This window comes from Syngnathus scovelli, chromosome 7, assembly GCF_024217435.2.
Source record: "Syngnathus scovelli strain Florida chromosome 7, RoL_Ssco_1.2, whole genome shotgun sequence".
In the NCBI taxonomy this organism is placed as follows: Eukaryota; Metazoa; Chordata; class Actinopteri; order Syngnathiformes; family Syngnathidae; genus Syngnathus; species Syngnathus scovelli.
Window position 1 is genome coordinate 16,761,388 of NC_090853.1, and position 14,304 is coordinate 16,775,691.

At 42.0% G+C, this 14,304-nt stretch overlaps 1 protein-coding gene across 29 annotated transcripts in view; it reads left to right on the forward strand.

Annotated features, from left to right (window-relative positions):
- brip1 (BRCA1 interacting helicase 1) overlaps positions 1 to 14,304 on the forward strand; it is a 280,957-nt gene that overhangs the window by 36,284 nt on the left and 230,369 nt on the right. For 18 of the 29 annotated variants that reach the window (XR_007482710.2, XR_007482708.2, XR_007482712.2 and 15 more), the window contains 4 exons: positions 3,702 to 3,801; positions 9,640 to 9,833; positions 10,018 to 10,217; positions 10,324 to 10,456. Coding sequence is in view for 25 of the 29 variants with exons in the window: in XM_049725680.2 (XP_049581637.1) it covers positions 3,702 to 3,801; positions 9,640 to 9,833; positions 10,018 to 10,217; positions 10,324 to 10,456 (627 nt within the window). In the remaining 4 variants the exon portion in view is untranslated. Of the gene's footprint in view, positions 1 to 207; positions 353 to 3,701; positions 3,802 to 9,611; positions 9,834 to 10,017; positions 10,218 to 10,323; positions 10,457 to 14,304 lie in introns of those variants that run through there. The other 11 variants (XM_049725669.2, XM_049725660.2, XM_049725664.2 and 8 more) reach the window with 6 other exon arrangements.

The window sequence follows — 14,304 nt, forward strand, 5'->3', positions numbered from 1 at the left end:
CAATGTGTATGGCTCAGCTTGACATACAACTGAAGAGTATGCCCCATACCTTCATGCTCACTCTCCTCTTAACGTCATCCTTCACTTGGTATAGTCCGAACAGGTCAACAGATGTAAATTGAAATGGTGCAGCCGGACTTAACCTCTCTTCAGGCAAATCTCCCATTACTTGCTGACACACTCTTGCTTTCTTTTGCCTTTTTGCAGACGACACACTTGTCAACAATTGGCGTTATTCTCCCGCCGATGACCCATGCTCTCTTTCGCATCCGCAGCAAAGTTCCTGCCACTTCATCATGACCCTCACTGTGTGCTTCTTGGGCAAGGAGTGTGGAGATCCGAGCTTGGAAAGGTAAGAGAGGAACAGCTCTGTGGCCTTCTTTAAAGGTCTGGATCCTGCCACCACACATCAGGAGTTCACTTAAGTGATCCTTGTAAACGACCAGTCTGTTGTTGTGTTTGGAAAGTGCACGCCCTCCTGTCCTGCCAAGCATAAGTTCTGGAACACAGCTTCTCTTTCATCGATCGTGATGATGCCAGATGACTGCACTGCCTCCCACTTTTCTTTATCTTAAATCTTACACAGGAACTCTTTAGCTGCTCTCAAAGTCCATGCTATTGTCCCAACCAGCTGCCTTATGCTGCTGAAGCACCTTTCGTCCAATAGCTTTTGGACTGCTACTGCCGGTGGTCCTCTGGACGGCTCCTTTCTGCTTTGCTGGAGCCACAATGCCAAGTGGATCATAGAGACCAGAGACTTGGCTTAACAGCTCTCTTCTGGTGAGTGGGTCTAGGATTTGTTGTCTTACTTCCTCTCTTAGTAAGTTCTGGCCGAGGCGCATTGTCTTCCTTTCCTTGGAGACGTTAACTGAAACCATGACATGTAGCTTGTCATCTTTGATGGTATAACTAAGGCCAAGGGCTTTGTTGTCCTCTTCAGTAAGCTGGTTTGGCAGAATCATGGTCTTTGACTCCATCTTCTCACCTTCGGGCCCTTTCCTCCCACTTTGATCAGAGTAGACCCAGGGCTTCATGAAGAATCCCCCTGCTTTAAGGATCTGCTCGATGTTCGACGTGAGGAGTTTCAGGTGGTCGAGGTCGTTGTGAGAAGTCAAGATGTCGTCGACATATGCGTCTTCCTCTAGCACACACTTCACTTCTTTGAAGAAATGGCTGAATGGAGGCAGGTTGGCGGTCTCTAGCATGGCGAGTTGGGCTATGAACCTGCAGGATTGTCTCCAATGTTGACTCTTGTTATGGCGAAATCTTCTATTTCAGATTCCTCAGTATCACGCCACAGGAACCTGTGCAGGTGGACCTCTCTTTCTTCCAGCCAGACAGAGTTGTACATTCTGTGGACGTCACCAAGAGCAGCAAAGACTCGAGTTTGGGAACCTGAGCAGGACAGCTCTGATTGTATTCAGGACGTCAGGACCTTTGCTCAGCATATCGTTCAAACTCAGGCCTCTGTATTTCTGGCTGCTGTTCCATACTAGCCTCACTGGGGTGGAGACTGAATGGGGATTTGGTGCAATCAGGTGACTTATGTACCACCCAGTCCAGTTCTGCAGAACTTCTTTTGATAGCTTTACTGCAGCCTTGCGATTAACATGGACTTGTGAGCTATGGACCCTCTTCCACTCTGGTTCCTTTGCCAGCTGCCTCTCCATTCTGCGGAATGTGGCTTCAACCCCTCTTTTATTGTTGGGTAGAGATACTGGATCTCCTGTCCATGGGTACTTAGCGTGCCAGTGTGGTTCAGGGCTGTAATGGTCCCATTTTACATACGTCAAACCATCACTTACCATCTCCATCTCTCGTTCTTCAGCCAGTGTCATTTCTTTCCCCCCGGGTTGGCGGTTCCCGCAATGGCATCCTCCGCATCTCGGCTCACAAGCGGCTCCAATGCTTTCCCATTTTGACCACTTCAGAAAGTCTCTGCTGCTAATGGCTGTATTGCACTGGGTGCTGGGATGGTTGGGAGCCTGGAAGGAGACTGGATCCTTCCAGGTGAGCTCAGTTTATTTGACTGCTGCAGTTCTCATGGATCTTGTGAAGTGTTTTTGATGTATGAGCCATTAAGGTGACTAGATTGATTGATTGATTGATTGATATCTTTATTTCGAACATCCAAAACAAAAAAGAAAAAACAAAACAAATCACACTCTAAAGTGCCACATATAAGTCCATACAACAAACAAACAAAATATAAACCAACAAACAAACAAAAAATACATAAATAAATAATAATAATAATACATAAGTAAATAAATCAATAAAGAATGCTCGAAAAGGAGTAGGAAGAAGCATAGCTTTTTAGATTCCTACCCCTTTCTCACTTTATCCATTAAACCAATGATTCAACATATATTGTAATTCTACAACAGAACACAAGTAGATACACTTTCACACTTATTTTTCTGTTTCATTTTAACTTGTGTGTAGCCCTTTGGCACTTTTAGCCTTTGTACCCGCTAAACAACATATTTTAGTACATTCTTTTAAACTGGTGGATATTTGGACTTTGCTTGAGTTCCTCACTTAGATTGTTCCATAGTTTGACCCCAGTTATAGTGATGCAGAAACTTTTTAAGGTTGTTCTTATGTTTAATATTTTGAAGTTGTGATTCCCCCTTAACTTATAACCTCCCTCCCGATTCCTAAATAAGTTTTGATAATTTCAGATTTGAAGTTATTGTCATATACTGTGAACACTGGAAGGTGGTCAGTAATATCAGTAATTAATAACCCGCTTGTTGTCCTGTTTTCTATTATATTGGTGAATATGTTATCTATCAGAGTAGCACTCTGTGATGTTACTCTCGTGGGTCTAGTGATTGTAGGAAAGAGACTCAGGCTATGCATTAAATTTAAAAAATCATCAATATTTTGTTGCTTATTTGGATTTAATAAATCAATGTTATAATCCCCGCAAATAAAAATATTTTTGTTACCCTTATGTATAATCACACTTTCTATCCATTCTGTGAATGTCTCAATGCTAGAACCAGGAGCTCTATAGACACAGCTTATAATAATGTCTTTTTTTTTTTTCAACACAAATCTGTATCGTGAGACATTCAAGAAGATTGTCCACTACCTGTGTCATAGCCTCTACAATCTTAAATTTCATATTCAAATCAACATAGATTGCAACACCACCCCCACCTTTACTCTGTCTGTTATTTTGTATGAATTCATAGCCTTCCATCTCAAAGTGCATTCCCTTCTCAGTCGTAATCCAGGTCTCAGAAATAGTTATTATATTAAATGGTTGTTTGAATGTGTTTAAGTAAGCCTGAATGCTACTAAAATTTTTATATAGACTCCGGCTATTGAAATGGATAATAGCTAGCTTATCTTTTGTTAAGATGTCCATATTGTACTGATCATTGCTGTAATAATAACATGTGTTGTTTGTGGTGGAGAAGAAATTGTCTGGGTCGATGTCCTGATCTATGACCAGAGTGCTGCTTTCACTGTAATCAAACGTTAGTTGAAGTTGTTCATGTTCTTGTATCCACTGTGTTACATGTCCATTGTTGCTTGATGTAGGTTGAGTAGTGTCCCTCTCTCAGCTGCAGTGGAGTTGTATGCCCTGGATGCTACATTACAAAAGGCGTCTTGACACTGCTGCGCGAGCTCCGGTGTAAGTTTGGAGAGGAACTTTTATTGAGTTTCTGTGTATCTTTTGCCCTCAGCTCTCACTGGACTGGATTTGGGTGTTCCTTAGGACTGGGGTCTGGCAACTAGACAGAGAAGATAGTGGTGTTGGTCTTTGCACTCTGGATTCCTGCACAGGTAAGTAGTCTTCTTGCAGTAGTCGCCGTTGTGAACTTCAAGGCAGCTTTTGCAGGCACCAAGCTGATCTGCTGCGTCCCTCTTCTCCGATGGCATTAGGTTTATCCTAAACCTGCAGAAATATAGTTTCTTTCTGTGCTTTTGGTCACCACAAATGATGCAGCCTACTGTTTCACTGCTAGACTTGGTTGTCTTTGTCCTGGCATACTTTTGAAACTTGGTTTTATCCTTGGTAGGTTCGACGACATCTCTCAGCTGATCCAGTTGTTCATATATGGATTCTTGTGATTTCAGGCATGTGATCAGCTTGTCGAAGCGGTTGTGGCAGTTAACAGCATTTCTCTCATCAGCAGCATAGGTCAGCCAGTCTTTCTTTAAGGTTTCCAGGAGCTTGCCCTCAATGGATTTAGTCACCATCGGGTTCTTAATGGCGTCTGCATTACCCAGTTCTCTTAAATCATAAAGGGCCTTTTCCACCGTTTGGATGAGCTCTATGACTTTTCTTGGCTGACCGTTCCGGACTGGTGGAGTAGCTTGTACCTTTTCGATGATCTCGAAAGCAATGGTGGTTTGGTTCCCAAACCGGTTCTCTAGGACTCGAAAGATGTCATCTGATGAGTTGTATGTCGACAGACATAGATCTCTAGCCACCTTCTCATCGAGGCTATCAAGCAGTTGAAATTTCTTCACCTCTTTGGAGCTGTTCGGTTCCCCTTGTTTCTGCAGAGCCTCCCATTCTTGCCTCCATCTGTAGTAGCCTCTCTGGTTACCAGCAAACTTTGGTAGGGCTGTGGCTGTTAGCTTTATTGCTGCCACTGGATGGGGACCTGGGCGTTCTTCATCGTCTGATTTCATCTTTGCTGCTTTGATGAAGGCTGCCTTTCTTGACACCAACTGGGGAAGGTGCACCTCCAGCTGTCTTAGGTGGTCATCAAAGTCTCTTTGTTCGGTAGGCGGAGCCCAGCGGTTCCAGTTCTGGTGCGCTTCTTTTGCCTTAAGCACCAACTTCTCTAAGTGAGTCAGCGTGAACTCATAGGCCTCCAGAGTTATGTCTGGCTGGTCGGATGAGACATTTCTGCACTCAACATCTGCAACATGGATAGCTAGGGACAGTTCTTTTCCTCCATATACACCCCAGAGTGTCTCTTGAATTAGACATTTAACTTCTTTAGTCTTTTGCTCACAATCCTTCTCCGTCTTTTCTAAGTCGGTTCTCAGTTGGACATCTAGATCCTCCACAGTTATTACATGGGCCTCTGCCATGTATGCGGCTTCCATTTCTATGTTTGCATCCATGACTTACACTAGAGAGCTCCAGCTCTCTAGTGTAAGCTTCTTGAAGTTCTCCTTTAAGTCCTCTATTGACATCTCTGTGTGGGTCCTCATAATGCTATTGGCAAGACGGGAGAAAAGTCTCTTAGCTGTGGTCCTCTCCACTTTCAAATCATCAAGTGACTTTGCCATCTTGTCCTCTTCAGCTGATGGACAGCAGGCTTTTATCCTCCAGGCCCGCAGGAGGAGTGTATTCCCTCTCGGTTGTGGCCACAAGTGGAGTCTTCACCGGTCCCAGGCAGTTTTTCACTGGCAAGTGTATTTTAACTTCATGGGTTTCCACACTTGAAAAGGAAGGATTTGACCAGACTGGGATTTCACTCTTTGTTCAGGTTTTATTGAGCGAAACAAGGTGAACAATTGGTAGTCCCTTTGGTCTCCTCTTCCCATGAGTTCTTTCCTTTCTCCGTGGAGCTCGATGCTGTTTGCTGCTGCTGCTGTGTTGCTCACTGAACAAAAAGCTTGTGTTGTTTGCTGATGAACACTGGTGTGTGCGTGCTCCTAATCAGTAAAAATTGCGCTCAGCTGTTGAGGCGCTCTGTGGAGCTCCGCTACGGGCTGCGCGTTCACGTCACACACCTGCAGTGACCCCTTGTGGTCACATGCACCCGCAGACAGGCGCGCACCTCCCAGGTCGCCGCAACAGGCACCCTTGCTTGTAAATCAGTATGGGAACATATTGTGACGCTCCTTTGGTAAATTACAAATGAGAATCTCTTATTCTAAATTGTCTGTGCTCATGGGACATGAATCAACCAACAAATGACGAAAAGCAATATGTTCTTTTTTTGCTTTATCACAATTTTGAAAGCAAAGAAGCTGTCTGAGGACATCAAAAGTGCTATAATTCATGAATACAAGACCTCCAAAGTGTATATAGCCATTTCCAAAGAACCTCCCTGGATGAGGGAGAAAGAGATAAAAAAATAAGTTTGATGCAAATGCTTGAAAAAAAAACCACAGCAAACATCCAAAGTCCTGAAGGCCAACCTGGAATAGTCTGGGATCATGCTTTCGACATGTACCATGCGCCGCACACTGAACCAAGCCAGGCATCATGGACAAAGCAATGACTAAACTTTGCTAAGGAGTACCTGGACAAACCACAATCCTTTGGGGAAAATATTTTTTGTATTCAGAAAATGAATGCATGTAAAATATGAAGGGGTGCCAATACTGAAAAGGACAAAGGTATGTTGCTAAAAACGTCGTTCTAGTAATGTTTGTGTTTTTGAAAGGAGCGTTTAGTCAAACACCGAAATTTATTTCTGAATAACTTTGGGTAAGAGTACATTTTCAAGACTTATAGTGGTGTCCTTAAATTGGTGCAGATAACGAACCAATTCTCAACATCTCGGTTTTATCTAAGTTAAAAAATAAGAAATTGAGAGACATCCATTTTTTAATCCCAGCAAGACGTGCCTCATGATTTCAGCAATCCTGTGGATTTGTGATTTCCAGTGGCATAATTGGGTATTGTACGCATAACAATGAAATCTAATGTTATATTTACGTACAATGCCAACAAGTGCAAGCATGTCAAAACATTACAGAAAAGGTCTAAGAACAGATCCCTGTCGGACACCACGTCACATTAAGCTCAGAAGTTGTGTTGCCGTAGACTACACCAGGAAAGTGCTGACCTAAAATATCAATGCACATTGTAAGAACTCTAACAGTATGTTATGATTGGCAGTGTCAAAAGCAGCACTAAGATTGAGTAATAATAGTATTGATGAGGTGTCAGAGCTTGTAGGTAGGTTGGAGAAGGTTTAGCAAGGCTTGTCTCAGTAGAGTGGTCAGCTCTGAAACCAGGTTCAAATCGATTGTTAGCGACTATATAATCATTAAGTTGTTGCACCAAGACTTTTTCTGGGAATTTTTGCAATGAATGGGAGATTTGACGCCAGCCTATAATTAACAAATAATAGTAGAAATAATTATTTAACGAGTTTGCCAGAAATTGGGTTGAGTAAAAAAGTTGTCGGTTTTGCCGTACATTTGTTTTCCCATACATTTGCCATACAGTTGTGTAAGACTTTCAAGGGACACGTTTTTAAAATGTGAGAGGCCTTATTTATTTTAACTTCCGTAATTGCAGTTCTTGACTGGGTTGTTGGAACAGTCTCTGTGATCTCATCCCTAATGGACTAAATCTTCTGAGTGAAAAATTCCATCAAATCGTCAGCTGAGTGGGGAGAACGGTCGAAGGTCTGCTGCTGTTGTTAGCTTGGCCACAGTATCAAATGAGTATTTAGAGTTATTTTTATTGAGCCGAATAATTCAAGAGAAATAATTATTTTTTTCCAAAGCGAGTGCTGCTTTGTATTTCGGCAGGCTGTCACACCATGCCTGACAGAAGACCTCATGGTTAGTTACACACCATTTGCACTCAAGCTTCCTGCGCAATGTGCGAGTTTCATCCATGTACCAGGGAGTAAGCCTCGTAGGACGAGTTTAAATTCGGTAGGACAGTGATAAATTCTCCTGTTTTACATTTTACTCATTCAGTTGTGGTCTATATAAAGTGGAACAGCAATGCTTTTGTCTAAATTCCTCGTTTTGAGAGCATCACATGTTCCTCTTTTCTACTTGTTCTGAGGTGCGGCTCAGAGCAAACCGTTATGGTGCGGTCTCTTTAAATGCAAATGAGAAACTTCACACCACAGTCCCTCTTGGCAGCAAGATGTCCAACTCCCTTTCCGGTCGACACATTTGTAGTTATAGCCGAGGTAGCGTTTACTTGCGCCGCAAACCTTTTGATTGATTAAACTATGTCACTGGCAGAAGAATTGTCCATACATACATAACATGTAACAAAATAAATCCCCTCACAATATTTATGAACACTTCTTGAAAACAAGCACTGCAGTCAAGCTGCAAAGTAAGATAATCCTAGCGCTAGTGTTAGCGAAATGCTAACTAATGCATTTAACAGATTGTGTTCCCCAAGAATAAAACAGCACCTTTGATGCAATTCATCTGGTACAACTACTCAAAATACACCCACAAGAAGTGAAAATATAGAGCTCCAAAATCAGCAGAAAGACTGACGCTAATGATATGACAAGTGAATAGACATGCAATATTATTAAAGTGAAATACAGTTTTATTTTTGTGGCATCTCAAGCTTACCGCTTTACTGTCTGCCATTTCCATAGAGTGAAGGAACTGAACCATCAATGAAACGAAGTCTTTCAGCGAATCCTTCTCTATATTGACAAAAAATTTCTGAAACACTCGTCCTTGAACAAGCAGGGCTTTGCCCGCAGACATGAGAACACTGCTTGAAAAATGAATTTTGACTAGGCACTTCTTTGAGGTTCTTATGTTGGGGGACGGTTCAATGATTTGTGTGAATTGATGCATCCAACAATGGAACATTTTGATCTCTCCACTTTGGCATCCTTGAGTTGTTTGGACTGCAAAAGTCTCCGAGTAATAAACATGGCAGATTTGCGAAACCGTCGATCATAAAAGTATCTCTGCAGCACCTGGAGGGATAGATTCCTCTTTTCAACACTCCTGGAGACTCCAAATACACAAGAACATGATTTTAAAAGCAAAAAAAAGTCGATTTTCCATGCCATTTAAAAGGCTGTCATGAATTTCGCTGCTCATTAAGAATCCACAAGTGGATGTGACATTGGAACCAGGTGTGAGATTAGCAATTGAACCAATATTAGAGGGGAATGAGGCAGTTGTCAGAGGAAGTAACTCAGTCGTTGTTGCAGAATTAATATTACGGCTGCTGTAGCTTTAATTGCATTCCTGATGTTAAGAGAAAGCCAAAACTTAGTGATCAGGCATAACAGTAGTCCTTCAACTTTTGCTGCTAAGACATGAAGGAAAGAGCCTTCTTGGCTTGGCCAGCTGACTGCAAACCCACTCCAGAACCGCTCCGAGCTCATCAATCCAACAAGACGTTCAGTGAGTGCAAAAAAACAGGGTAAAAAACGTTTGGTGCTTAAATTAGGTTACAGGATTTAAGTTAGTTCATGGCCATCCCCGTAAAACCATTTCATGACAGGATATTTTATTTTAAGTTGCTTTTATTGTTTATCTTGTTCGTCAGTTGGTATTCTCATTATTTGCTATTCTTTCCATCGTAATTAGTTTTCCTTGATATACTACTTGTAATGCACATGTAGATTTAGAGAATAAATGTCCATATCATAAAGCTACACAGGGTATCATGAGTGTGCTTAAATAAAACCAAGTAACCTCTACGTTCCAGAACGAGCGCAAACCTTTTTACTGAAGCAGCCTTCTGGTTTTTCATGAGTTTAAGCCTTTTTAAACTTTGAGGACAAACAATGGGATGCCCTTAGTGGAGGTTGATTGTACTGCAGGCAGTAGAATTCCACTGCCATTGACTAAATAATTACTTAATTAATTTGATCATTAATGACACCATATTTGCCACAGAAAGTAATTGTCTTACTGGTCCGTATCACAATATTGTTTTTACATCTTAGGGACGATCATGCCATTATTTCCATGCAGTGCAGAAAATGGGCAGCCAGAGCACAATGCAGTTGATCCATGGAATTCACCAAGCCTGGGACATTGAGGACCTGGTCTCATTGGGCAAACGGCTTCATTCATGTTCATATTATGCTGCTCGTGAACTCATGAAAGGCTCCGACATCATCTTCTGTCCTTATAACTACCTGTTAGATCCACTAATCAGAGAGAATGTGAGTAAACTCGGAAATCTTCGATAGAAAAGCAATTTGTGATGGTGCAATTACTTACGCAATGTTTAATGCATGTAGAATATAATTAAAACTGCAGCATACAATTACAGCATACTAGCTAATACGGGTAATAGCAGCAGTCATTTTTCTCCTCTCTCTAATCCATTGTTTTCTTGTCAACCAGATGGAGATTAATCTTGCAGGCCACATATTAGTTCTGGATGAAGCCCATAATATTGAAGACTGTGCTCGGGAAAGTGCCAGCTTCACGTTAGACCATAATAGTTTGCTGATGTGCAGGGACGAGCTTGACAGCATGGTCAACAACAACATCCGGCGTTTAAAACACGAGCCTCTTAGGGATTTTTGCTATAGTTTAGTCAAGTGAGTGTAATTTTTTCCCTTTTTTCCCCCAGCCGTCCCGTGGCCGACATCTGTGTACAGTTTTTTTTTTAATTATTCTTATTGTGAGGCATTTATGTCTGAATAGCTGGATCTGGCAGAGCCAAAGCCTAATGTCTGATATGGAATATGAAGATGCATCTAAAGTTTGGAATGGAGATGAGATACTCAGCATTTTCCACACCCTGGGTATCACTCCTGAAAATGTCCGGATGCTGAAGGTATGCTATTATTATTGTACATAGAAACCATAACATTTTAGCATTTACAATTGTTGGTTGCTTTGGAGATTTTTTTGTTTTTGTTTTTCCAACGCAATAACAATGAAATGTATACAGATAAAACAAACATAAATCTGTGATTGTGACCGTGTTCGTAGGTGTAGTTTCACATATATCATTATAGATGACGATATGGAGGGGACATTGAAAAAATAACTGCAAATTGTAATAATAGTTGGAATAATAACTATAGCAGTTGCTAATTTAAAAAAAAAAAAAAAAAAAACTAAAATACCAGATGTAATGAAAAAGATATGCTAGGGATCGAATGATGCAAAATTCTTTTCAGGTCCTCAAAGTCAAGTCAAGTTTATTTATATAGCCCTAAATGACAGACAAGTCTCAAAGGGCTTCACATGTACAAAAATTGACAACTATTGTCAACATCCCCTGATCTTAAACTCCCAGGAGGGCAAGGAAAAACTCAAAAAAACCCTACTGGGGAAAATGAGAAACCTTGAGAAGAGACCACAGATGGGAGGATCCCCCTTCCAGGATGACCAGGCTGCAATGGATGCAGAGAGGGCACATAGAACACATAATGTAGAAAAATCCGAAGAAAAAGTGGATGTCCATATTCAAAGTGAAGAGCTGCAGGAAGGTGCCCTCAATTGTCCTGATCCCAATTGGTCGACAAGAAATCCCAACAGCCATTTTCCGTTTGGGTGTCACTTAACCCAGCCGGGAAGGGGGGCAAGATAGTGAACACAAACTCCAGCCAAATCGGCCAACACAGGTTAATTAAAGGCCATAGCTTAAAAATGTGTCTGTAGTCGTGTCTTAAATGTTTGAGCTAGCAGTTCTATGTAATATCTACCGGTAGGGCATTCCAAAGCTCTGGAGCCCAAATAGAAAATGCGATAGACCCTGCGGACTTCTTTTTGGCCCTCAGGGTCACTACAAGACTCAGGGATGAGAATCTTCAACGGATCTGCGGATTTCCTTGTTTTTTTCCGTCGGGAGTATCATTTTCGTGAATTGTGTAGATCCGTTGAGAAAATTGTTTTTATATGGGGGGGAGCGGCTGGCAGCAGTATTGCGACAACAGCCGCCTTATTTTCGGCAACATTTTGGCGCTACTTTCGTCACATCACTTGCCTACTCATTTGCCTAATGAGCAAAAGTTTTAGCCAGCATGGCGAACGTTTTAGAGAAAAAAGATGAGGATCGTGACAGGCAAATAGACAAGTCGAATGGGATCAGGAACTGCTTCAGATGGGCATGGCACGAGAGCAGCGTCATCTTACAACTCGGAACACAGTCCGTAAACACCTGCCTGACGGAACATATCCGTAAATTAGATGTCCCGGGGAAGGTTTTGTGCATTCTTTGTCAAGATGTGATAAAGTTAAAGTGAAGTTAAAGTCCCGATGATCGTCTCACACACACATCTGGGTGTGGTCAAATTTGTCCTCTGCATTTAACCCATCCCCGTGTGATTATGATCCATCCCCTGGGGGAGAGGGGAGAAGTGAGCAGCAGCTGTGCCGCGCTCGGGAATCATTTGGTGATCGAACCCCCCAATTCCAACCCTTAATGCTGAGTGCCAAGCAGGGAGGCAATGGGTCCCATTTTTATAGTCTTTGGTATGACCCGGCCGGGGTTTGAACCCACAACGTTCCAGTCTCAGGGCGAACACTCTACCACTAGGCCACTAAGCTATGGAGGTTGCAGCGCTTCGAACATTAAGGAGCACATCAAAACAAAAAACCACAAAGGTACGTTTTTACTTTTACAAGCATGTGGGTAACATGATGTTACATGTAAGTTAATGTTAGGCTATTGTCATGATATCGTTAAAGAATACCGTATTTTTCAGTCTATAAGTCACTATAAGTGTTTACATAAAGGACAAAGATTGATCACGGGATGACGAAGGGCCCCACGTACTACCGGCATCATTAGCGGCTAAGTGACAGAGCGGATGAAGAGTTTGAAGGATTTAATGATTTGGAGTTACACAGAAGATTTGAAAAACTATTACGCACGCCTGGTCCTACTCTACGGAGGTCCCAGCCACCTCCGTGGCTGGAAGTGCCACCTCCGGAGATGGAAGTCGACACCGCCACACGCCTGGAAGTCGACGCCAGTGCTTGGGGCCGTGTGGCAACTTGTATATGTTTTTATCGTTACAGTTCAGTAGTTGTTGGCTCGCTGAACTCTTGTTTTGTTAAATAAAGAGCCGTTTACCAAACCCACGTCGTTCCTGGTACTTTGTTAACGCTACAATATAGTTATATAGTAGATCTGTGAAATAACGACGAGGTTTAGGTCAGCGGCGCACGCGTGGCGTTGTTGACAAAGAATGAGGAATTTGATCGATGGATTTAATGATTTGGAGTGACACAGATTGTTTGATAATATTGTTGTTTATATGATAGTTATTTGATATATACTTTATATATCATTATATGGGTCTGTGGAATATTTAGGAACTCACGAGTCCGACGTCAGCGGCGCGGCGCATACGCAGCATTGTTTACATAAAGGACGATCGATGGATTTAATGAATTGAAGTGACACAGATGGTTTTATAAACGTGTTATTTATGTAATAGTTATTTGAATAACGTTACTTCAGTAATGTTACTTCTACTTGAGTAATGTTACTTCAGGCCTGTTCTCAGCTCTTCGTTTGTGTTTATGTCACCTTAGCATACCTATCGTTTAGCCCAGGGGTGGGCAAACTTTTTGACTTGCGCGCCGAATTGGGTTCTAAATTTTGACCGGGGGGCCGAACCAGGAGCAGATGGATGTAGTGTTTGTGTGAAGTAATATAAACGACCTGTAACGGTCATTGCATAAAAGGTTTTGGCCTTTAGTAGGTAGTAAAGCATGGATATTCAAAAAACGTTTTTTTGAAAACAAATGCATTTATTAACAGCATTAAAAAAAAAAAACATCCCTAAAAAACTGCTATCAGTGATTCTCATAAAATACGACACTGTTATTATGAATAACAGTCTCCATCACTTCAGTGCCTGCAGGTCAGATTAATGAAAGATGTTTATCTTATGAGATCACATCAAACGGCAAACATTCTGACCAAATATATCATCTTGAAGAATCGGTGAAAGCATACATCCAAATAAAGTAATCAAAACGGCAACACGGTGAGCGGTATCTGAAAATCAGAGCAGAGTTTTGACTCACAAACACCTGGTAACAGACGTGAGGAAACGGGAAACACTTCCTTAATAAAGTACGCCTTAAGAACTTTACAGGTTAAGATTAGTCACAAACAGGTGGTGCATCAATGTCCTTGAGCATCCTGCATTGTTTGAAAATGAGAATGGTCGCTAGTTTCAATCCCTGCTATTTGTACAGCTCATATTCAAAATGCATTCTTTTACAACAAACTTGAAAGCCTCCCTTCATTTTCAGTGGGAACAGTGTTGTTGGTCTCCCTCTTTTTGCTAGCGTGTCATAGTCCGGAGTAAAATATGTTGTGGCAATTCTTAGGAGAGATCCGAGGTGTTGGTCCGTTTACCTATATTTGTGACGGGTTGATGTTGATGTTCATGTGGCTGAACGTCACGTCGCGTACGTCGAGCCAAATTGGCCACTCTTTTTAAACACTCGGCACTCAGTGTCCACATTGCTTTTCCTTGGGCGACTCATTTTAATGGAAGGATTCCAGGGGAAGGTTTGTGGGTGGCTTTAGCGTAAAACTGTATCCGAAAGCTCGGCGCACAAATTACAATAATGCTGTCGTCACAGCCCACGCTCTAAATTCGACACTGATACAAATAGAGCGCGAGTTCGCCATTTCCGTACTACTGACTACGT